Consider the following 26,442-nt stretch of genomic DNA (forward strand, 5'->3'; position numbering starts at 1 on the left):
CTGTTAGCATGTTTCTCCATCTGTTGGTCTTCTAACAAAAACTTCCCTGAGCTGCCCCGTTGCACTGAAGCATGCCTTATGGCCTGCACGCAGCTTAATGGAAGTTCCTTTAAGTTCTGAAAGACAGATGGAAATCAATGTATTTTTCCAGTATCATACTTAATTTAAAACAACTGTTGAAGTACAGTTATAGTAGTCTTTGGTACATGGGTTTTAATATTTTAATAGCTTTTTTGTAGCATTTGAATGATAATAAGGAAATGCAAATTATCACATGTGTGATTACACACCATCCTCCTTGTCTTTGAAGGGAACAAATCTTTTTTTGTAAACAGCAAGCTCAGTATTAGCCTGCAGTGTACCCTGACAGCATCCTGGGGTGTATTAGTGGAAGAATAGGCAACACATCAAGGGACGTCCAGTTTTGGGACATCCAGTACAAATAACATAATGATGAACTGGACTGTATCTTGTGGAGAGCCACCAGAATGGTCAGGGCTGGAGCACTTGGCCTGTGAGAAGAGTCTGAGGAGAGGATTGCTCAGCCTGGCCTCTGGGGCATCTGACACCAGTGCCCCCAGTGCCTACAAGGAGATCACCAGGAAGATGGAGCCAGCCCCTCCACAACAGGGCATGGTAGGAGGATGAGAGAACACCAGTTGAAACAGGACATTCCAACTTGGTATAAGGAAAAACTTTTTCACTACAGCAAGGGATTACTGTGGGCAAGTCTCTGTCCTTAGAAGTTTTCAAGACCCAAGTGGCTAAAGCTTTGAGTAACCTGGTGTGCTTTCGTAGATGACCTTGCTCTGAGCAGTATGTTGGACAAGATACCCCCTAAATTCCCTTCTGAACTGAATTACACACTAATTCTGTTTTGCTGTTGTATTGTTGAGCTCTTATTTTTAGGGGGTAATTTTACTGGGGAATAAATGGAAAATTATGCACCAACATACTGCGTTCGTGTTTAGATTTTGTCTGTTTGTTTAAGTCATTGCAAGCACCAAGACCTTCCATTACATTGATTCTTAGGGGAAAAGTTGCTTTGCTGTCCATCATGCTAACTGTAGCACTTTTAGGAACACATCCTTGACAGATAACAAGGTATGCCTGTACTTTGAACTCTGCTTATCAGGGAATCAAACCTGTTATGTGTCATATAAAGGACATACCAATCATTTACTAAATTATGGTAGTTTGAACCCTAACCTTCTGACCTACTCTGCCAGACTTTTGACTGGGAAAATGGAGCGGGAGAGCAGTCTCTCTGCTTATACAGTAGTTAGATATGTCTCTTCTTTTTCTTGTCAGTGGAGCTTTGTCTGATGGTCATCCTGGTTAGACTTACCTGAAAAGCTTTCTCCCTACTTTCTCATTTCTCTTCCTGTCCTTTTCTGGGAAGCTTCAGTGATGACATTTCCTTTTCTTTTCTTTTTTCTTTTTTTTTTTTAAATCACTGTATAGAACAGAATTTTAGGTTTTATATTACTTTTTTAGCTTTGATGTTATTTGATACAAGTTACTTTTGTATCTTAAGAATTTAAATATTTGTATGTTTATTTCCGACTTTTAAGGAGGCATATAGCATTCCAAACATTTTTTTCTTCTGGTTTTAGTAGCTGTGTTTTTAGTGTTTTTTAGTTTTTATTTGTTAAAAGGAGAAACATATTTCAGTATTGCTGTTGTCACTTATAATAAGCTGCTTATGCAACTGAGTTTATAGAAAGAGTAGCAAAGGGAAGTAATTGGAGAGAAAAGTATATGCAATTTACAGATTGATGTGTTCCCAATGTAAATCATGTAAATGAATACAAAAAGGTAACAAAATTTGTCAGCATGAAGCGGAGAGGTTTTTTCCTTTAATCACCTTCCCCTTGTTCATTTATGGTTTAGGTTTGACCAATATGTGTATATCAGAAGCTTTCAGTAGCCTTTGTTTGGTATCTGCAGAGGTTTAAAGTTTGAGACTTAAAATATTAAAAAAAATAAATAAATTAGTCAACATCTACTAGCTTTAGCAAGTAGACATTTATGATTTCCTTCAGATTTTGGGGGTTGTGTATATGTGTGTATACATATGCATGCACAAGCATATTTGGATGCAGTATTCTTTTTTCATGGTGACATCACTAGTGTTGATTGATTAAAGACAAAGAAAAAAAGTCTATTCCATGGAGAGGATCTACAGCATGTTGGGAATACTGACTGTTTACCTCAAAAATTTCATGTAAATTTGGTAGTTTAGATACAGTTATGTAAAGTTTCTTGAATTATCAATCTTACATTTGTTTCAGCTACTATCTTGAAAAACTGCTCTAGAACATTCAGTGAGGGGAATGTATGCAAATATGCTAAGGGTCAGTAATGCTATATCAAAATGGATTTGAGCTATGTAAAGTAAAACTGCATGCACATATTGGCACTCTGAAAACTCCCTGAATACTGAATTAGCCTAGCAAGTAATAATCACACTATCCAGCATAACAAGAAAGACCTGGAAGTATTTATATTGATTTAGCTGAATATCTGATGAAAAATAATCTCTCTGACTAGTTGGAGTGGAGAGTTTTAATGATACATTTTTGTATGTTTTATCTAAGAGGAAAAAACAATTCAATCTGCAGTTCCAGAGTCCAGTAACTGTTGACTCAGATTTTTTGATTTGCTTGATAATGAAGAACAATGTTTACAGTGCAATAATAAATATGTAATGAACAATTTCTGTAACTTGTGATATTCCCCAAATCTATTCAGGCATGTTTCATCTGCTACAACTGCAATTTATTTCAATTATATTCCAGAAACACAAATACTACTTCTATTAAAGAATATTTTCATGAAGTAGTAATATTTCTGGAAAAGCTAATACTTGGTTTAAGGAGATAAGTTGTTGAGTCATTATTGAAATTGGATGGTAGCTTAAACAATAATTATAAACAGCAGGAAAAGTTGATCAAGCCTGACCATTCTAAGTGTATGTTACAAACTTGAAACTTTGTATAAAGTAATATTAAAATTTGATGCTTTTCTTTTTTTAGTGTATTACAGCAAAGAAGTTGCTGGCATTTTCTTCATTTGGGTCTGCTATATATATATTGCTCATATCAAAACCTCTTACAGTTACAATTCAAATAATTATTTTTTATGCCAATCAATGTACGTTATTAGGGGACAAGACACTCTACTATTCCTTGTCTTTTGTTGATTTAGTGCAAAATTCAGCTTTGTTGCCATGGAAATTTTTGCCAGGACTGAAGTAAACCATGAAATAAAAATACTGGTTTAATAAAGTTAATGGTTTGGGATACCATGGGAAATCAAATAGGGAATAGTGTGTACAGAAAATGTGACTCAACATAATGAGGTTTTGATAAATACACTGCGGTTTTTTTGCTCTTGGATTAAAATACATACAATAGACAAAACCATATTGCAGAGCAGGGATCCTTTTCAATCTGTCATTTCAAAGTGAATTTAAAAAAAAAAAAAAAAAAAGTCTTACCTGTTTGAGCAAAGATGTTTAGGCAATGAGAAATCTAATCATGGTTATTCTGCTTCTTGCCCAGATGAGTGTTCCACCTCAGTTCAGCATGTTTCTCATAATTTCAAGATTGGAAAATTTTGCCATTTTATGTGCGAGGGCACACAGATGCAAAAGATAGCTTTTTGCAGTGTGTCAAGGCTGTGCCAAAAACAATAGAACTGTTCAGCTTCTACTGACTGCATTTGGCTTGAGGTAGAGCTGCTGGTCTCTGTGTCCTTTAGCTTGGCTGCATTTCCCTTTTAGATTGTTGTCCTGTACTTAATTCTGTGAAGCTATTTCCTTTGGTATCTCTTCACTAGGCTTCAGAGAACTCATTTAATAGCCTTCCTGTTTGAAAAAGAAGAATCTTTTATCTATCTTTGGGGTTATTTTGAAGTTTTATTCAAGGGATTTGGTAGGGTGATGATTTCCATTTTTTGGGTTTACAAACTAGTTATCTTTGTGCCTACATCTCCTGAAATATCTGATCTGGTAGATATTCTCTGACCAACCATGTATATCAATGATTTGTTTCATGTTTGTACAGTTTTTCTTAGACTTAGAATTCATCATCCCCAGAAACATAAATGAGAACATAAAGATATACATCTCGACTAAAATGTGTAGGCAAAAAGAAAAGCAACTACCATTAGACTCATAAAAATTACCAGGTGATTCTCTTATCTATGTATCTAAAGAACAGGTTTTGAGAAGGAAATGATGAAATTATATCCCATTCCTTATTATATGCTCATTGGTTTCTTCAGATCCTTTCTTTTTGGCAAGGATGTTATTATTAATACCTCTGTATTGTTAAAGTTCAGTTAGGTTATTTTAATAGATTTTGTCTTTATTTCATTGAATCAAATAATGAAAGAGTTAATCAAGATGCTGATTACTTAAACCAAGTAATAACAGTTTAGGCAAGTGACTGAGCAAACTAAGCATTCAGCAGCAGAGCAACCACATCCTGTTTCATTTTTTAAAAAAAGCATGGCAGGAGTTGCTCATCTTTTTTACAGTAGCCCAAAAGTAAGCATGCACAGAATATGGGATTCAGTGTCCATCAGAGCTCCAGGATTGAGAATAAACTTCCTAGTGAAGGTTTATTATGAAATTCTCATGACTGACATATAACTCCCAAGTACAGGCTAGGCAGGCTGGGATGAAGCAGTCTCTACCATTACTGTTGAAGCTGTGTCAGTGCAGGAGCTAATCTTAAGTTTCACAGAGTCAGAGTCAAATAAAAGGAAGCGAAGAGACAAGGAAATGAAGATGGATTTCAGTCCCTACCAGTCAGCATGATTTAGCAGATATATCTAAAGCAGACTCATTTTTTGTGATGTTCATTCTTCTGATTCATAAAAGAGATGGAACACTCATCATGGTAATTAGGTCACTGTAGCTGTCCTAATGGTATAAACGCAAAGATAAGCAGCTACCTTTACAGTAATTCAGCAAGATGTGTCTTTTATATGTATATTCTACAACCCCGCCTTTACCTTTGCTCTTTACCAGTTGTGTTACAGGTTAGTAAGAAGATCTGTCAGCAGCTAACCTGTTTCTTTCTCTGGTGTAAGGCACAAGAATACATGGAAAGTATGCATGTTCTCATCAGACACTGGAGGAAAAAGAGTCCACTCTGGCGTGCAGTGGGCATTACTCTAGTTAGGGTAGAAAGAATACATGGGTTCTACCTACTGGAGCACTCCACTTACGGCATAAATAATTTTGGGTTTAGGTGTCTTGAAACTACAGGTAATATAAAACACCTGTTTATCTTGATGAATCTGGATCTTTGGAACTAGCGCTTTCTACAAACTGCAAAACAGTATCTGGAAGTGTTGCCTCCAAGGAAGCTGTTTTGACAGAATGAGGATCAGAGGCCAAATAATGCTTAGAATGCTGCAAAACACAAAAATCTTCTTTGAAGCAAGCAGCTTTAAACAAAGCTTCTAAGCTTTCTCTCAAACAGATTTTACTAAACCACATGCAAAAGTACTGTATGTTTAATTACTTGATATGAAGCAAATATAACATCTGGCAAGAACTTGTATGTTAAGTCACGTTTACCCTTTAGCATTTAAGCTATACATTTCTTGATTGGTTTTAGTAACGACCTAAAACAGGTATATGTTTCTGGATTTTTTTAAAATAACAGCCGAAAACAGGAATACTGTGCTGAAAATATTCTCAGCATGTTATTTGGGGAAAAAAAAAATTAAGTGAAAACAATTTCAGCAAGCAAATTTTTCATTGTTTAAACAATTTGTAGATGGCATGCTTCATCTTCTGTTTAGTAATTATACCCAGAGCTTTTTTTTTTTTTTTTTTTCTAGTTGGAGGTATTTAAATTCATTGTTACTAAGTGCATTGTTATCTTACTCCAGATTAGAAATAATCTAACATATTTGACAGACATTAATGAAGCAATAACTGGTACAAAAGACTGAAAATGCCTATAAAGTTACTGTAACAATATACATAAAATATGTGTATTTAAATGAAGAATGACAGTTTTCTTACCCATTTTGTAGTAAATATTAAAACAGACATTCAGTTTATGAAATGAGCCAGATACATGACGCATCAGACTTACTCTCAGTGCTTCAGAAGCTGAGCAATGAAAGCATTTGAAATGTAAGGATTAGAGTTCCTGCATTTTCAATTACTTAGTGGGTAGCGTGCGAACTCAATTCATGGGAAATTTTTGATTACTCAGAAACAAGCCAACTAGTTTTCAGTACCAAGGATCAAAAAGAGAACCAGCAAAAACAAGATCCTTTGAGTGCCCATGTTTGAACTGGAGTCTCACAGTTTGCTACATGTATGGACAGCGTATGTGCAGTCTATAACATGACTGAATTTAATTTAGGCCTGTCTAGAATGCTGTTACTCCTTCTGTGGCTCCAAGTGGCACAACAAAAAGTAAGGAAAACTCTGTTCTGTACTTTGGGCTCTTTGGAAGTAAGGAAGCCTTAACAGCCAGACTCAGTTGCAAAAGGGGAGGAAATTAAACTGGGATTTGAAACATACTGAAAGAAGTATGAGTAGGATTTGATGAAGGATGCTGAACTATGAGGGTGATACAGGAATAGAAAGCAAGCAAGCCAGAAGATGGAGAGTAGGTCTCAAAGATAGAAATGGAAGCTGAATAGACTGGGAACACAGGTGAGAAGAAAAACAGATACCCCGAGCAGAAAGAAAGAAAACAGAACTGGAAATCAGGAGAAATCTGGGCTGGCACAAGGACAGAGAGGGAGGAGGGCAGGAACATTAGAGGACATGCTAGGACTGGAAGCGAGAGGTTTGCAATAGGACAGGTTAAGGAGAAAATGTCTGTAGCATTTAGGTTTCTCTGCAAATTTGGCACTGAACCAAAGCACAGATGTTTGTACATATAGAAGAGTACATTGTAATTACTCTAAGTATCTTAGTTCTGAAATTGACCCATCTGTGGAGTCTGGATGATTTCACAACTTCCAGGATTTTTTCCATTTCTAAACTTGAAAATAATGTCTACAAATTAATAATAAAGCTCCTAAAGAGCTTTAGGCTTTAGGTTGGTATAATCAAGTTAGCAGCATTAGAAAGGTTTGGTGTTTTGTATAATTTTGATAGGGCTTCTTTTGGAAGGTGTATTATTTGTATTTACTTACGTGGCATTCTTTCCTATTTACAAACTTAATACTAGGATTTGCTGTTTCTTGAATGGTTAATTATACAAATTTATTGTCTTCTAATGTACTTAATTGTTCAATTACAATTTTGAGGAGTGCTGCTGTACTTCTCTGTTTTTGTCAATGGGCTAGATGATGGTAAAAAGGTGAGTATTCCTGTTAGGTAACAACAGGTTAGAGTTGCTATCTCAGTACTTATGGGATGCTTATAAGAAGTTAGAAACATTAAGTGAATCTACCACATGTATATGATAGAAATCTTTGAATATTAATATTAAATTAGGCTGTGCTGGATGTGTTTGTAGTTCCTCCATTCTGTGTTCTTCAGTATACAGACTAAATGATTTTACCATGAAATCTTTCAGTTTACTCTCATTGTATGCAGATTTTGAAAAGTTATTATATCATTATCCACCATTTGCAAAGACAGACTCTGACTGAAAAATCTTAAAATCATCCTTACAAACCAGAGTTTAAGTCCCTCTCTGAATATTTTTTCTTCTACTTTACTCTAGAAACAGTATTTTTGGTAACCACTGTGTCACTCTGCTTTAGCGAACTTCAGGCATTATTGACTGGTCATCCAAATGACACAGACATGTAACGTAGGTGAGACGTCATTCCAGATTATTCTTACATGTGGGTTTATTTTCCATTTTCTTCATTAGCTCAATCTGTAATTTCCCGTTCCCAACCCTCATCTTCTGTGAGACAAACCCCTCTTCTCTTTCACTACATCATTTTCTAACATTTCTTGATGGAGAAAAATCCTGCATACCCGCATTCCACGATTTTTTTCCATAATAATAGTATTAAAGCATAGGGTGGTTTTAGTTTCTTTTGTTTTTCCTTAGAGACCATCTAGGCAGATTAAGGAATGTATTTTGACATTGTGTTACATGACTGTGTGCACACATTCACACATACTTATGCTGAAATAGTAGCCAAGAAACCGGAGATACTATCTAGCCAAGTAAAAGCAAGTGTATGACAAAGAAATTCTGAATGGTGCTACAGTGAAGGGAGTTACTAGTGAGCTCAACGGTGTAGTAAGTGTAGTAAGGAAACTGACCCTTCATAACCTTCTCAGTAGAAAACAGATCATGCATATGTAAGGTACTTAAATTTGCAAAACAAAGTACTTTTTTTTTTTCCTGAAGTTAATGTTCATGATTGGGTTGATAAGCATGCTCTGGAAGCACCCAGCTGATTGAGTAGACTTGGAAAATAATCAAAGAACTATGACTTTTCTGGAAAGTATAGAAAGTAGGTGCAGACAAGTATGTGTAACCTATGTTGTATGCATGTATGCATGTTTCCAGTGTGTAAGCTCTGTACAGAAACTCAGACTAGTTTAAGGTCTGAAGCTGTGTGCAGGCAAGCATTGCCATTTATTTTGTGTAAAAGCAGAAGATACAAATTTGTTATTAAAAGTCAATAAATATTACTGGTAGATAAATTTCATTTTTATGTTGCACTGCAAGATCAGTTGGCTGGATGACATGTATCTTTGTGAAGACTTACTCATTTTGGAACCAGCCTTCCCAGGATTGTAAACAATGTATATAGCAGAACAGATTTAGTGTCATGTCTGCAGCCAATCATTTACAGTGTGGAGAAGTAAGAGTGCTGAAGCTATTTTTGTGTGGTAAAATGAAAACAGGAACACACAGTCAGGGAGCATTGATGAAATACTTGAAGTATCAGCATTTGAAAAGCATCCCCAAGCAAAATTGACAGCAGTAGCCCATAACCAGATAGATAATTGGCATTTAGCTGTTTGAGTGCAGTAACTCTGAGAACAAATGTCACGCTATTGAAAAAGAGAACTGTTTTAAGAGTGACCTTTTCATAAGCTCAGCAGGCAGAGCTTCCAGCCTCTGTCCACGCAGCCTGTGTGGGAACATTCATGCATTGGACTGTTTACTCATACACAGATGTCTACAGAGTGATTATAAAGGGCATGATAATAACACCTTTTTGTTCTGTTCAAGTTAATTCCAGTGAAAATTGCTTCCTCTTTGTGCCTTAGAAACATTCCTACATCTGAAAACTTCAGGGAAAATATCTGAAGTAATCCCCTTGTTTTTTTAAACATTCTCAATCCCATCTGAAGATCAGGTGCTAAATAGGATGGAATTGTGTTGCAACTGCTATTTGACAGAACAGCCATGCTGGGTTAGAGTAAAGGTTTATCTGGTGTTCTAACAATTTGTTGTTAAGCGACTTCTGTGTGAGAAGTACCATCTTGCATTTGATAGTGGTCAACGGATTTCTCTGCTGTGAGTTTGTTTAGTATCCTCTTGAGCAAGTGTTAACTTTTAGCATCCACAGCATCTTATGGTAAAGAATTTCATGGCTTTCACGTGTGATGAATTACTTATATTTATTTTCATTCTGTGTCTGCTAGCCTTATTAGTTGCCTTGTCATTCATCTATTGGAAAATACAGATGATTCCTGTTCTCATTCTCCATGCCACTCATAATGTTACAGGCCTCTCTTTTTCCTCATACCATCTCTTTTCCAAGCTGTAAAGTCCTAGCTTCTGGAAGTAATTTCTTCAACACAGTGCAACTGTATAAGTGCATGATGTTGCTGGTTGTCAAAGGTAATCCTTGTTACCCTTTTCTGATGCTTTATCAGTTCTGTTATGTTCCTTGTGAGGTGAGGTACTAGAACAGTAGTCAGCATTCACTGTGCAGGCAGCAGCATGGAATTGTAACATGAAATGGTGATTTCTGTATTTTCTGTATTGCTTTCACAGTAATTCCCAGAATGTTGGCTTTGACCATTATGTAAAACTGAACCAAAATTTTCATGGATTTATCTAGTATAACCCCAAAATCTCACTCATGAATGAAAATAGTCAACTAGGAGTTCATCATTTTATGTCTATGGTTCAGATAATTTTTACAACTTATGATTTATCTTGCATGTGTCTCCTTTTGAATTTCATATCAGTTTTTAATGCTAAGATTCATAAGGGTTTCTTCTGTTCTTCATGTCACCCTCTTTTTCTATGGCCTAATAATTTAGTATTCTATCAGCAAACTTTTTTTACCCCCATATTTTGAGATTGCCTATTAAACGTAATGAGTAGAATTAATGAAAACCACTTCTAAATGGAATATTATTTGTCACCTAAAATTACCTTATAGTGATGTTTTCAAACATATACTTCATTTCTGTTTTTTGAGAAGGACCTGTGGTTCTGAATGACTGGAAATTAATACAAGATTAATTCTTTTCATATGTTTGGGTATGGGAAAAAGCAGTATAGCTGATATCCATGATATCCCAAAGGGATGCACCATCGATACCACTGATGTGTATTACCACTTCTCCCTATCACAGGTAATGTGGTGAAGACAGGAGACAACATCTCCTTAGTATCTCTCCCATGAAAAGGCTTCAGTGCATACATTTGTGTACAGAGAAAGAGATTCACACCGAGCTAACATTTTTTTAAAAACAAGGTGTACTGTAAGGTCATTGTTATTTGATTGTGCATTAACCACATATTCAGAAAAGCCATGGACTGAGTTTTCCGTGTACTGTATTTTGTTGTCATTATATATTGAATTTTTCCTAATAATGTTTCAAATACAGGTTACAATAGTTACATAGGTAACCATACTAATACTTATTAAATTCTTAGAAATTTCTGAAATTTATACCTGTAACTAACAGAACTAGCATGTATTCTAAGTTTATTTTTGAGTCATCAAAACTTTTTTTTGCTTTTTTACTTTTTTTTTTTTTTTTAGGTATAGACAAATGCAGCTTGGCACAGAAAGCAAAGTAGCTGAACTTCTTCACCAAATTAAGTTAAAGTCCTTTGAAAGTGAACATGTTCAACTCGTGCAGCAAGGAACAGCTAAGAATCTTTCACAGTGCCAAATGGAATGTGAGAAATATCAGAGAAAGCTGGAGGTATGTTATATTATATAAAGAGACACTTTGAAGGGCATTACGTGGTCGTTTTCAATTAGAATGTCAAATGGAAAAGCTTAGGGAAAAAGTAGCAAAGAACATACATGGCTGAATTAGTATCTCCACCAAATTCTGCTGAAGCAGAATCTAGTGATGATTAAGTTTGACCAGTTCAGTGGAAAACAAGACTTATGGGAGAGGAAGAAGGCAAAACAATCTTTCATGGAGAGATGTTGAAGACCGTACCTTATTCATTTGAGGTATATATATGCTTGTATCACAAAGCTGCTTATGTCAGTCGATGTGATTATTGTAGGGAAAGAAGGCAGTTATACCAGAACATTTATGGTGAATTCAGTGTCATTAAGAACTAGGATTTGTAACAACATTGTTAAATAATAAAAATATTTTTTGTTGATACTCAATTCTGGAACAAATTTTTACAGTTAAAGTAGTCAAGGAGAGCACGTTGTATACAGCATTGAAAAGACCTAACATTGCTAGTCCTAGCATGGTGGGTTGATGTCGGCCAGCTGCCAGACACTCACCCAGCCAGCCACTTTCTCATTCTCCCTCCTCAAGAGGACGGGGAGGGGTAAATAAGCTGAAAAAAACTCATGGGTTGATATAAAGGTTTGGAGATCACTTACCAAGTGCCATCATGGGCAAAACAGACTTGACCAGGGGAAAATTAATTTCACATGTTACCATTTCCAATGCCATTTTTACTTATTCCAAATAGATTTGGATGGTGAGAAACAAAGGCAAAGCATCTTTTACTACTCGTTTCTTTTTTGGGTTTAATTTCTGTCCTTCATTTCTGACTCTTCTACCTCCCCCTTCCCAAACAGTATGGGAAGGGATGGGGAATGGGGGTTGGCATCAGTCCATTACAGCACGTCTCTGCTGCTCCTTCCTCATGCTTTTATCCTGCTCCAGCATGGATCTTTCATGGGCTGCAGCTTCCTTCAGGAGAAAATCCACTCCTGCTTGGGCTCTCCACATGTTGCAGTACTTTCAGAGCATGTCCACCTGCTTCAGCAGGGTGTCCTCTACAGGCTGCAGTGTGGATATCTGTTCTGCTGTGGTCTTTCATAGTCTGCAGGAGGACAACCTCCCTCACCATGGTCTTATCCCTCAGCTGCAAGAGAACCTGGGGCACCTCCTGCCCTCCTTCCCTCACCAAGGCTGTTTCTCACACTTTTTTTCCCTCACGTCTCACTGCTGTGCAGCATTTTTGTCCTTGCTTAAATACATTTTCCTTGAGGTACCACCACCTTGGCCATGGGGACCGGCCGTGCCCTGCGGTGGGTGGGCTGGAGCCGGCTGGAACTGGCTGTGCCCGGCCCGGGGCAGCCCCGGCCGCCTCACAGAGGCCCCGCAGCCCCCGGTGCCAGCACCCGGGCACCTCAGCGGAGCTGAATGACTTGGGCTCGTTTATAAGCTCAGAATATATTATCTTTCAAACATGTACTTTCAAAAATTGATCATATCCTGTTCACCTGTTTTGGTATTGGAATGGTGTCCAGTATTCAGCAGAGCAAACTTACTTTAAAACAATATTTCACACCTTGCAAAGTTAGTCCCAAAATTAAATCTCTGAGTCCAGTCTATGAGATTTAAATGAGATTGGTAGCGTATATCTCAAATGTCAGGCAGCCTTCCTTTCTTGGAGAAGGATGCTGTTCTTAAAGTCTCAGCGTTTCTAGTGCTGAACCGGCCTAGGGAATTTATTAAAAGGAACTATAGAGTGGAAATAGAATTAGAGATTTTTTAGGTATAATTTCTTGGTTTTTCTGTGTTGGGACATTCAGATCCTGGCTGACGAGGTTCGTTGTGGTCACAAGCGCTGGGAATGCAAGTTTTGCTAGAGTTTGAAGTTGCTAAACAGATTTTTAATTGCACAGATGTGTCTAAAAAGATAGTTAAATTTGAGTTATTTTCTTTGTGGATATTTATTTGATCTGATAACATCTTCAATATTTGGCATTCAATTCTACTAACACTTTTGGCACTTCCTTTTCTCTTTATAATGAGATGCTTTGAAACCAGTGCTCTTTCATTAATAAATGTTCTTGCAGAATTAAAATATTTGTTGTCTGGAGCTTTTACTTTTGTTCCTTTTGATTGAATTCTTAATTTTTTAATTTCCTTTATTATATATAGTATCAGTGTACTAAGGGGTTTTTCCTACCCTTATAGGATGTTGATCTTAATAGCACAGTCAATAGTATTTGTGACTCGGCTACAGCTGCTTTGTGAAACAATTCTTGTTTTTATTTGGATTTCAGCACAGAGTGGTTTCTCATCTTATGCATGCTAAAAGTAGGAAACAGATGGTTCATGTGTTGCCAAATTTTAGCATATACATTTATTCTTTTGTGACACTGGACCAATCTTTCTGTGTTAGAGTGGCTTGTTTGTCTAAGCATTCTTTAGTGGCTTTGACAGTGAATCTGGTATTACTGCTCTATACATTATGCACATATTTCTGTATCTCAAGATCTGCATTCAGTTATCATCTTGAATGTTTTGGATTTTTATCTGGGTAGTTAGCATTAAACTTAGCTGCAGTACATCTTGGTTATTACTTTACCTGTTTTGGTGGGATTTATTTCTGTGAAGCATGTAGATTACTACTTTACCAAGGATTTTCTTATTCCAGTTGTTTTTGTAATACTTGTTTTGTCAATGTTGTTTTTTATTTTCAAACACTACATCAGACCTTAGTTATTACATGGACCTTCGTAACTTTTACTTTTGAATATATGCTTTTTTGTTTAAGCTTCATGGATTAAGTATTTACACTAGTCCTGAATGGTAATGGCATGTTAACTTTCAGTAATAAGTAACTGATAAGAATCTGATATATCTTAAGTAACAAATTTTGACATTACCATTCTGTAAAGGAACTCTCTCTTTTTAAATTGGCAACTGAAATCTGAATCCAGTTAAAGCAACAAAACTAAATGCATTTACACTGTTCTGAATGCCATGTATGATTATTTTTTTGCTCTTACCTTGCTTTTCCTAAATTTTCTTTAAATTTCTTGTAGCTTTTTCAAAGCTTAAAATTGCTAAGGCCTTAGGAGATAGGGATACATGATATGACTTAAGAGTGTAATATGTGCAAGATAATGTAGTTGAAAAAAATAACTGCTTTTTAAAGTATTTTAATCTTTCCTGTTTCCTGTGCAAAAGTGATATGAAATATTTAGTATCATACTGCTAAGCATTTTACATGTATTGTATTTTGCCTCGCTCGTAAATAGCTGTAATGCTGAATTCCTGATCTTTCCATTATTCATTCTCACAGGTGCTTACTAAGGAATTTTATAGTCTTCAGTCTTCTAGTGAAGCACGCGTTATTGAACTTCAAACACAGAATTCTGAGTATCAGGCAAGGCTAGACACTTATGAAAAACTTGAAAAAGAGCTTGATGAGATAATATTGCAGACAGCAGAAAGTAAGTTCTGTCACAAATTATACTGTATCTGTAGGTGTTTCTGGCATTATAACAAGATGTCTTCTTTCTTGGGGCACTTGGAAAGTATTACAGTGCCTGTCATTCTCCCTCTTTATGTCTGACAATTAACATGCAGTAATTATATTGATAGAAAATATTAATTACAGATTTCTAAATGTATTTATAAATATGTATGAAATAAACATGAACTTAGACATATGGATATTAAAAATCATCTCTGTTTCTTTTTCCCAGGTTTCTCTTTTTCTTATTCTAATAATCCATTATAATTAGATATGGGGTTTTTTAGGATTTCTGATATTATTTTGGTATTTTGGTATTTTGAATACCAAGAAACCCTTTTTGTTTACAGACAATTATAGGTTTCATAATACATTACAATGATTAATGTGAATTTTTGAATGAAGGAGGGGGGGCAGCAGGGTGTGTGGAGCTCTTTCTTCTGTTGAATTAGTAATAATTAGACATTAAGTAGCTGCCTGTGGCACATCAGTCTGTTCCAAGTACTGAACCCTGGATTAAATTCAGACCTGATTACTCTTGAAAATTCTTGTCTGGTTGGCAAAAATAACAGTATTTGGTTTCAAACACAGCAAAATTTCTGTGAAATCTCTTTTTATTTGATTCTCAGCCCAAATCAATCCACAAATGAAGTAATTTCTAATTTGAAACTAAGACTAATGTTTAAGTCTTTTATCCTGTGTGTAAACAGAGTAGGACATTTTAAGATTTCAAACTAATTCATATATCATCTTGTCCTCTTCTCTTTCTTTGCTGCTCCAAAAAATAACTAAAATTCATAAAAAATGCTTTCCAGGTAGAAGATCATTGCATAAACTTTATATATAAACAATAGTATAGAGCAAAGAATGTATTATGGGGATGCAGTGATGTCTGGTTGTCCATAGTAATTAGACAGTACCTATTTCGTTGCACTGCAGCTTTTACTATTTAAACTGGAATGGCATGAGTACCCAAAAGTTCCAGTCTGACCATAAGCATGTTTCCTATATACATGCTTATGTTTTAGTTGGTAACATGTTTTTTGAAGTGTGTATATGTAAACTTGCCTAAGGAGTATTTATGTATTAATACAGAACTTTTGGATCTTACTTTCATTTTTTCCAAGGAGAAGATAGAGTTCAGAATGCTGCTTTTTGTTTACAATGATTTACATTTTCTTATGCATCTTGGGATGGCAATAAATTTTTTTACAGGAGTAAATCATTCTGAATACCTTCTTAAGGATGTATTTTAATTACAAATTATTTTCTATGCTACAAAATGTGACTTACAGAAATTAAAGTTTCCAAATGGACTGTTCTGTTAAAATATAATTATTATATTTTCTGATTTTGTTGGAGGAAAAAAGGAATTATAGTTCAGTATTATTTCAATATATTTTATTTAATAACTAACATTGCTTTTTCTTACTATTATTATACTGTATTTGATATTGAAAGTAAGAATTAATACTAATTAAGACGGAGTTCCAGCACCAAGGTGAACTTCTGAGGAAAATCAGAAGAAATAAAAGTATTTCTTTTTTAAAAATACTTTGAAAGGGAACTTAGACATACTTCCTCCTGTGTCTCAAATTATGTCCTGGTATTTACATGTAATATATAGCTAAAGGTAGAAAAACAGATGAAAGAAATGAAATATAAGTATTTTTCAAATTTAATGTGTTCTGGAAATACTCTGTCTTTCAGAGAATATAATTTCAGCTAAAGCATTGTGCAGAAGACAATTAGAATTTTCTTTGGACTTTAGCGAGAATAAGAATTTATTTTTCAGTCCTGTAGTCACTTCTTTATATTTCAATACCATGTAATATTTTTCTTCTCCTTGAGTTATATAGCCAATACTGTTTTACAGTATTTGGGGGTGCTGGTGGGTTGGGTTCTCTGGAGTTTTAATAAACTGTATTTGCACATGTGAGGTAGCTTTTATCATATAATCATTTAAGCTTTTTTTTTTTCCTTTGGAGAGTGTGCATGTGGAAGAGATCACTGAATTGTGACTGTTATTCCCTCATCATTGTGCCTCACTTTATTAATACTGAAATAATGTGAAACAGCCTGTTCAGGAAACTATCAAGAATTTACGTAGCCACTCCTTACAGCATGCGAGTGGTTTCCACGTGAATAACAATAGCAAACTTTCTTGGCATTTGTCTTTTATTCCTTTTCAGAGTAAAACCTTCTTTTTGGGGTATTTTTGTTGTAGACTGGTAGTTTGTTTTTTTCTTGCTTCCATTGGTTAGTATCTTTTTAAGAAAAAGGTTGAACCTATCAGTATCCTCACAATGGCACTTTTTTGCTAAGTGGTGTAAAAAGCTGTCGTTAACAAGTGTCCCCTCACTTGTAAAATGTGTATTTTACACCATGAAGTCAGGTAAAGAGCCTGGAAATACATGAAAGAAGGTAAGAGAACACCACACTCATACAGAACATTACTTTGGCTTGATATCTACAGCATTTCCAATTTTTCTATATGTTTGTCTTCATGATCTGACATTTACATGGACACTACTGACTGATTTGAATTTATAGGGCAAGATCTTACTGACATTTTTCTGAGACATGCAACACTGAATTTGTATCCAAAAAGAAGGATTATGACAAAGGCAGGTTAAATTCTTTTTTATGTTTTTTCTGAACCAGAAGTATTTTAAGGCACCGGAGAATTCCTCACCACAACTAAGACAGCCTTGAAAGTCTGAAGTTCTGATGCCTTTGCACTGCCACATCAGTAAAGTTTTTTTGTTGTGCTTACTGCAATTTCTGTATTGTTTTTTGTGTAACTAGATATATGACTTATCACAAGTGCTTTAATAGAGACTTTAATCATTCTAAATATCTTTTAAGAATCCATGTTTAAAATAGCATTAAAAGGGTGTTAGGCAAGTGAGGCAACAGCCTATAGTGTTTTGCAAGTTGTTAAGAGGAGAAGGTATTTCTCATTTTGAGGCACTTGAGCATTAGGAAAAATGAGTCAGATAGGGCTGTCACATCATTTCCTAAATTTGTTTCTCCTATTCCCAACTACTTGATTCATCAGAACTCTTGTGTGGTGCCTGGGCTGGTGTTCACTTGTGCTCCCTTCCTCTCCCACATCCCTGCCGCACCGCCTTTCACTTTGTCCCCCTTTACCTCTGCTCTCTGTCTCACTGTCTCTGCCCCTTCCCACATGCACACTTCTTTTTCTTTTTTCTTTTTTCTTTTGTTTCCGCTCCACCCCCCCACCCCACCCCCGGCTCAATTTATCTTACAGGATAGAGGAAACCTGAATTACATGAGCTGAAATATTAAAATCTGTACATGTTTTTAATCTTGCTGCTATTGGGATTTCTTTTCAAAATAATTCCAATGTGTTTTAAATCCTTAGAAATATATTTTCAGAAATCAGTCATCTATGGAAGCAGAGATTATTTTGAATATTTTTACTTTGCATAAGTATAAGAATCTCCTCCTTGCCCTTCATTGAAGATGAGTGTGGCATTTGTTTTCCTCAGGTTGTCACAAATTTCTGATCACCACAGTCTCTCAAAAATGATAGTGAGCAGCCTCACAGTGACATCAGCTGCTTTAGCAACTTCGGATTATGTTTCTTCCGGTCCCATGGACTTGTTTATATCCAGTCAGCTTGAGCACTTCCTAATTTTATCTTCCTCTACTTCCTCATGTATACACAGAAAATGAATTCTTTAGAAAAAAACACTAAGCAACCTAAACCTGTAGTGCTGAATTAAACTTACACTATTAGTGTGTATTTTGTGACTATACCAATAATATGAATGTTCAAGGGCACTGAACTCTTTTCCTTTGTTTTCGTATTGTATAAGTCTTAGGTTAATCAGAAAATAAAAAGTGAAAAGCCTTCCAGTGTTGTAAGGCATTAATGTATGGCACTGTATTAATGCTAATTGTGTACGAAGTAGTTCCACTCAAATCCAGGTTACACCAACTGAAAATCTAGCTTCTAGAAACACGTTTGTGTGTATGTATAATTATAAATAGAATTGCCTAGAAGTTTTTAAGTTCGTGCACTGTGATGATGTTCTTCAACAGTATCTTTCTGCAATTTTTGCAGTGGAAGACGAAGTTGAAGCTGAAAGGGTTCTCTTCTCATATGGGTATGGTGCTAATGTTCCCACAACAGCCAAAAGACGATTAAAGCAAAGGTAAAAAAAATGCCCTCTGGATTTACTGGTTCAAGATAAAGTAAATAAAGATCTGTGCATTATGTTTTGTCTTAGAATCCACCCAGTTTGATTAACATGAAGAGGTTTTTTAACAACTTAACTATATAGAAATAGAATGAAGTCTAGGAGCTATTAATGTGGTGGTTGCATATGAATGAGCATATACATATTTTTCTATGTCATTTTAAGATCTTTTTTCATTGTCTTTAAGAAAGATGAATTTTAATTGTATAAAACTAACCAGCTGTAAAACCAGACTAGTTACATTGCTTACATTTATATAATAGGAAGTAAGTTTTTTAATTCCCTAAAAAGGATTGTATGTAGTTGTAACAAAAAACATCTGTCAGGAAATGAAGAAGGACAAGATTTCAGAGCATCGTTATTTCATCTTTACAAATACAGGATCTAATTCCAGTTAGATGTCTTCACTTTACTCTGATACCATTTGATCAATAGATAAAAATGATGTGTAGGCTGAATAACATACCTCTTGATTGTAGTAATTTTTAAATAATAGATGTATATTATGCATTGTCTTTAACAAATAGTGACGTTTGAATGGCTCATTGTGAGCATAAAGGCTACAACTCACTATGAAGTACAGGGAATGAGGATTTATTCATAATATTTTTAAACTGTGACCACAGCGAAACTTCTGCTGTTGTTCAAAATATGTATAGATAGTATAAAAAGAAAACATAACCTAAGATTAGAATAATGGAACAGTGGAATGATTTAGGTTGGAAGGAACATCTGGAAGTCAGCAGGGTCTATCATCATGCTTGGAGAAAATCCAATTGTTCAAGATCTTGTCCAGCTAAGTTTTGCATTTTTTTTTAATATTTTTTTCCTATGAATAGAGATTCCACATCCTTTACAATATCAGGTCAGAGTAACGTGATTTTATATATTATTTTTTTTGTCTAGAATCTGTCTCCAGCCTGACAGGGGAGACACCGCAATTAAGGTGAACTCATGCTTTGCACTTTGAATGTGCCTGCAATTTGCTCAAATGCAGGAAAGTCAACTGCATATTTTGTGTTAGCAGTGAGCTTTGACCATGCTGTCTTCTGCAAAAACTGAGAAACTCCACTATCATTGGTAGACACATAAAGAAGAGTATAAAGACAAGGCAAACGTACCATAGCTTCACAGTGTACATTTCTAGCATTTAGGAGCTGGAAGTGCAGTTTTTGTCATGTATAGCTGTTTTTTACTACAAGTATTAGTTGGTTTAGTTGGTTTTGGCCTTGTAACCCCCACCTTCTCCATGACAAAGAACATTTAACATCAAAAGTTACTGATGAGAATTGAGGGCAAATGATCTGTTCATGCTGTTCATGCAATACAGATTTATGGGCCATGTACTATTTCTTCTGTCCTTTATATTTGTTTTTCAAGTAAGTTGTCAATATGGTTATCAGTCAGATTAGACCTGTTATGCACTGAATTACATATTGCTGACAAAAATCATAAAGATTTTATGTAGTACTTAACTTTGGCACGGCTTAATTTGCTCTTTCAAGTTTTTAAACCTCTTCAGATTGTTTCCTTGTGAGATTTCTTTTTATATTTCATTAAATATAAATGAAAATAAAAATAAAAGGGGAAATAAAAATAAAAAGGGAAAAAAATGAAAAAATGAAAAAAGAGGGGGTCATGGGCAAAAAACTCCATAACCTTGTTGTATGCCTGTTTTAGCAGACTGTTGAGAGTTCTATAATATCATTTGCTAAAACTTCCGTTCCTTCCTCCTCTGTCAATAGTTTAAGAACTTTCCTGAGTTTCAGCTTGGCTCCTTCTTTTTCCCCACCTTATTAGATTATTTAGATTATTTACATATAAAATAATTCTACTAAATCACTTCTGAATGGTGAATCTGATTGACAATCAGTAAGCCAGAATTGCAGATGTGCTTGGAAGACACTTGCTGAGCTTAGAAGTGGCTGTATCAGAATGCCTCATGTGCTCCTCCTCTGTTCCAAAAGGCATTGGCAGATGAAGCTGATATAATCCTTTTTAAAGGTGTTGGAGACTTAATAGATTTTCTTTATCTTTTAAAATTAGAGAAGATTAAAAAAGCCATAAAAGTCTGTGTATCGTTTACCTGCTGCTGCTCAAGGAAAACTGCCATGTAGAAAATGTGTGTGATGCTTTCAGTTCCCCAAGCTTTAAAGCGAAGTCTCTGTGACATCAGCTTCTATGTTTAGAGCCATTAAAGAAACACAGATAAATTTTCTTCTCTCTGGGATTGCTTAAGGAAAGAGAATCTATTACAAATGTGAATAATTTTCTTTTTGGAGTCCACTACCTGCTTTTTAATTCTAGACGTATGGGGTCCTAAAAGGAGAGCTCTGGTAAGTTCACAGCATGCATTTCAGTCTCATAAACTTTGTTTCCTATTCAAGCATAGTGCTTTGTGGGGTCTATACCTCTTTGCCTACTTAACAGAAACAACTCTTTCATTGCTTCAGATGTAGGCACCATACACCCATAGTAGTAAATTAAACATGCCTGGGAACATTCTGAAGCATTGAGACCAAATGGCACGTAGTAGCCCACTTCCACAAAACTAAACGCTCACTGCAGGTTAGCTGTAATGTGAACTACATGTTGGCAATGATTTGCTTGCCCACACTAGGTCTTCAGCTGGGCCTAGGAACTGTTTGGGAGAGTGTTAAGGAGTAAATGCCAGAATACTATCAAGAACACTAGTGGTTTGCTAACAATAAATTATCACATTCTTAGGCACTGCATAATTTCCTAGTATAGTTGGAATTGAAGTTCCAGAATAAGGTGTCTTTGCAGATCAGTCTTTGTCCCTTTGCTTTAAATTTAAACTAGTCAGAAAACATACTGACAAGCATTCTTGAAAGATGTACTTTTGTTTATCCTTAAATACTTGCAAATTCAGGTCAAGTTCATTTTTTAAATTTAAAAATGACCTGGGAAAATTATGATGGGCTACATTCCCAAACTTGCCATGGGAAGGTGACCAGGTTTCCTCTTGCATTCTTAAGAGCTAATGCATAAGATCACTAACTGGTCAAAAAAAGTAGTGGTTCATGTCTCTTTTATACTAGATGTGCTTTTAACACACATCTCATATCTCCTAAATAAAAATCCAAATAACTAGTCTGGAGAATTAATTTCTTTTTTTCTCAGTTATTGTTTACACAGTCTAATGCTCTTTGTAGAAGGAACTGAGAGAACCAGCCTCCTAGTGAATGCTATTGAGAATGTCGGGTAATTCCTTTCATAAAAGGTGAAAGTAAAACATTGCCTGTATGAAATGATAGATTTATAATGCAGGTGAAGAATATTAAGACTTCTGCCAAACGTGAAAGTGTATTCCCTTTTACTGAGGAGAAAGTAGAGGTTTAGACTGGTCAAATTTCAGAGAAAGTTTATATACTCATCTATCTTTACACACTCTTAGCCTCAGCTTAAGGGTAAATATAATCCCCCTGTCAGTCTGCTTTAGACCACTTACACTCTTATAGATTCATTGTTATGGTCAGGAACTGGATAACACTTTGCTATCCGTTATTTGGACACTAACAGTCTTAGATCTTCAGTTTATGGACAGTATACATTAGGAGTCTAAAGATTTGAAGTGAGTTCTCCCTTCAATATACAAATTTCTGAAAAATGTTACACATTTGACTTGAAGGACAGATTGTTGTGGAGAGCCGTTAGTCCAGTGATTAAGGCACACTAAAAAGTGGTATTAACCCTGTCTATCTCCCTCATTTTTAAAGCTCTGAATTTTTCATGTCACATTGTGAAAGACTGGTGACTAGAGGACCTAAACACGGAGGGGTACATTGATAAAATTCTCTAGATACAGTTTCGATAATAAGCCACCAAGCCACTGAGTCCTATAAAGATGGCAGGATTTATTACAGGATACATAAACTTAGACATCTAATCGTAGGTTTAACATGAGACTTGGCCCCTAACCTTCCATTATAACCAATTTAATTTAATCAATACAGTCAGTGGAGTTTGGAATACATCTCAGTTCACCATCCAGGAGTCCATTTTAGTGGAATATAGTCAGGCTGTTCAGACTGTTGAATAGGACTGAGTGATTAATAGCAGCTTGAAGACTAGGTTAGATGTCGGGAAGTAGTCTCTGCACTTGCATACTGAATCTTCCCATTGCTGCCTATGGAACTGTGCTGTTGAATTGTTTGTTGATAACAAAGCCTTTTGACTTTGGGCATGAAACACGCAAGAGGTTGAGGATCCCATTTTTTAACTAGGGTGTTTAAGTAATTCAACAATTCATTTCACTTCCAAATTAAGTTACGCATCTGTATAACAGTTTATTTTTTTAAAAAAGTGACAATAACATTTAGTTACTTAGCATATTAAACGTCAGACAAAACAATTTTGCCTCTGTTTTGGGAATGATAAAATACAAGTTTTCAGTGTTCCATTATAAAATGTATATTTAATGTGCTTTTTAAAAAAAAATTATTTAAGGAGAAGCCAATTACAGTGACTCCCTAAAGTTACTAAAAAGTAAATACTCATAATTAGTTGAAACATTTTGACATGATTACTACAATTGTGTAGTATTGTACAAATTATATAGGTAATTATTTTGTAAAAAATATTACAATGGTATAACTGTGGGAATGCTATTTCAGTGCTGTTAAATTTAATAATGTTTTCATTGTTTTTCTAACTTCGAACATTCTGGATGTTTCACTATGTAGTTTATATATATTAGTATCTAAGCATTGGTGAAAAATTAAGGCAATCAAGTTCCAAAGTATAAATGTGAGAATTTGTTTTGTATTTTTTGGAAAAAAATCAACTTGAGCTTGCTTTTTATTGGCACAGTGTTCACTTGGCAAGGAGGTTACTGCAGCTAGAAAAGCAAAACTCGTTGCTTGTAAAAGATCTGGAACATCAGAAGGAACAAGTAACACAGATTTCACAAGAGGTAAATTACTGCTACAAAACAATGAAATCTGTAGAGACTATAAACATTGCAGAACAGCTGTTTGTAAAATGAAATGTTTTCTATACAGTATTTATTATCTATTTGATGTCAAAAACGGCCTCATAATTAATGAAAACTCAATGTTAAACGTTTTCAAAGAAATTTATATTGTGTTTTGAAACAAAGATTGAAAGAGGGATTACTTTACAGGCTAAATAATAATGTAAGCCAGACAGACAATGCTCAGACTTCTGAACAGAAGACCAGCTAGCCAAACTAGTTTATGTTTGATAGTTAATTGTTCAACGAATACCACTTTTAAAGCAATTTTGAAGATATTTCTCTAAATCTTTTTCTACATTGTTCAGTTTTTAAGTCTTTTGAATATACAGATCTAAGGAATGTTTAACATAAGCTGCTTTTTTGAAAAGCTAAAATTGATTTTTTTGCTTTGTTATCATATGACTTTAATTTCATGTTCATTTACAATTCTGTATATAATACCTGAAATCACATATTACAGTGACATGGAGAATGAATACTAAACAAAACTCAGTTTGAAATCTCCCAGAACTAGGGCAAACTAATTTTTTGAAATATTTTTAAGATTGTTTCCTAAGTTTCTCTTAGGAACCAATGAACTAGATTTGCTATTAGATATTGCCACTATATGGAATTTCTAGGCTGACTATTTCAGGAATGTGGTTAAGAGTTTGATTTTTAAAGCCATGGTAATTATAAATTAGGATAACTACACCAAAGTACTTCACAGTGCAAATATTTGCATTTTCTACGTATTTTGAAATTACATTAATTTTATGTGGGTTATATGTGTGTGTATATATATGTGATTGTATATATTATTTCAATGAGAGATACGTGAACAATGGAGTTTTTGTACAGTTTGGGGTTTTTTTTAACCAATACTACAATTTATTATGGATTCTTAGCCATATCCTAGTAATTTGTATTTGACTAATACATATCTTTCAAATCTTCTTGACTTCAATATATCAAGAGATTTGTGATCCCAGTGTTATCCATGGTATTATTCTCTATCACTATTCTTTCACTATTGTTAATAAAATCTATGCTTTATTTCCCACTTAAATCCGTCTGGTTTCCACTTCAATACATTTCTTCTTACCTACAGGGGTTTTGTATTTGCTTCTAGATCACTGATGAAAGATTCAGTACCAGTGACCTTAGTTCAAATTCCTGCAAAATTCCACTAGAACATCTTCACCTTGTTTTTATTCTCCCATGAGATATCACGTAGCCCTTTCTTGATCTTGTATCATATAATTGCATAGTTTAAATCAGAACATCATCCAGTACAAAGTTCAATGTCTCGCAGCTAGCTAACACACAGCTACTAAGCCTATTAATATCAAACTTATAAGGTTAAATAAAATCTTTTTGAGACCTTCTTTCTGTTAAACATATGTCTGGCATGCAGATCTGAATGCTTCATCAGATTTCCTTCTTTCCCCCTTTTTTTTTAATTTTGCGTATGATTATAGGCCATTTTGTTTGATAACTTTAAGCCATTCTGCTTGCCATCCCTCAATATGTGCACAAACAGTTTATACTTGTTATTAATGGACTGGAAAATAGTTCATCATTTTCATGTTATATAAACTGATCATCTATCTGAATTTTCAAACAGAGTGCAAAAAGTTTTATTGAAAATTTCTGTGTTTTCTTCAACATTATATACGGTTTTTCCATCTCTCTGCCATAATGGGTTTTACTGCTTCTAGGATTTATTTGCTCACTTTTTTTTTTTCCTAGGAGTTCTGTGTCTGCTAGTATCAACATTCCCCTTGAAGTTGTAGCTCCTCTTGTAAATTCTCTGTATTTCATATTTTATACTAATTGTTATTTATCATCTTTCTTTATATAGTTAAGGTTCTTAAACTTCTGTTGGCTGTCTTTACTGCATTCCCTGAGCTAAGGTAGATTTTTTACTCCAAGCTATCATCTTTCTTGATTTTATTTTATTTTATTTTTTAAAATAAAATTGCAAAACACATATCTGGTAGACTACAGCATGCTCAAATAGCCCATTATGATTTTTTTAATTGACATTTTGTTCAGTTATCTAGATGAAATCTAGAACATGGAACAAAAGTTGATACCAAAGTGATTAGACCAACTTTTCTTTTGAACTTGGATTAAATACTGGTATTTCACTGTAGTATTTTTGATACAACTTTTGTTAAGCTCTTTAAAGGGGAGAGGGGAAAAAAAAAAAGATTGCTATAACTGCAATGAATGCTCTTTCTAGAGGTTCTCCTTTTGGACTGTCCTCAACAAATTGCTGTTGAACTTTATAGAAAGGAATCATATTGATTTCTGAGAAAGTCCAGAATTACCAAGAAGAAATTATTGACTTCTCCATAATTTCATTCATTTGATGGAAGTCTGAAATAACGTGCCTGATTGAAAATTGGAACCCTGTTGAAAAGGTCAGCCGCTGAAAAAAGCTTGGCACTCTTCAGTTAGTCCCGTTATACTTTGTCAGGCTTTATTTAACTTCAGGTTCCTATCTATTTTCAGGTTATGATACAGCATTAGAAAATAATTTTACCTTAAAGTCTTTGTTCTGTTGCTTTGTGTAGCAGTGACTTGCAATGTTAAAATTGGT

The 26,442-nt window shown here is 34.9% G+C and overlaps 1 protein-coding gene across 1 annotated transcript in view; it reads left to right on the plus strand.

Moving 5' to 3' along the window:
- The window catches only part of PIBF1 (progesterone immunomodulatory binding factor 1), a 121,386-nt gene that overhangs the window by 59,572 nt on the left and 35,372 nt on the right, over window positions 1-26,442 (plus strand). Inside the window, exons 11-14 of the mRNA XM_040584200.1 lie at window positions 10,972-11,137; window positions 14,454-14,604; window positions 18,721-18,811; window positions 23,690-23,792. Of these exons, the coding sequence (XP_040440134.1) occupies window positions 10,972-11,137; window positions 14,454-14,604; window positions 18,721-18,811; window positions 23,690-23,792 (511 nt within the window). The remainder of the gene's footprint in view (window positions 1-10,971; window positions 11,138-14,453; window positions 14,605-18,720; window positions 18,812-23,689; window positions 23,793-26,442) is intronic.

This window comes from Falco naumanni, chromosome 2 (genome assembly GCF_017639655.2).
Source record: "Falco naumanni isolate bFalNau1 chromosome 2, bFalNau1.pat, whole genome shotgun sequence".
Taxonomy (NCBI): domain Eukaryota; kingdom Metazoa; phylum Chordata; class Aves; order Falconiformes; family Falconidae; genus Falco; species Falco naumanni.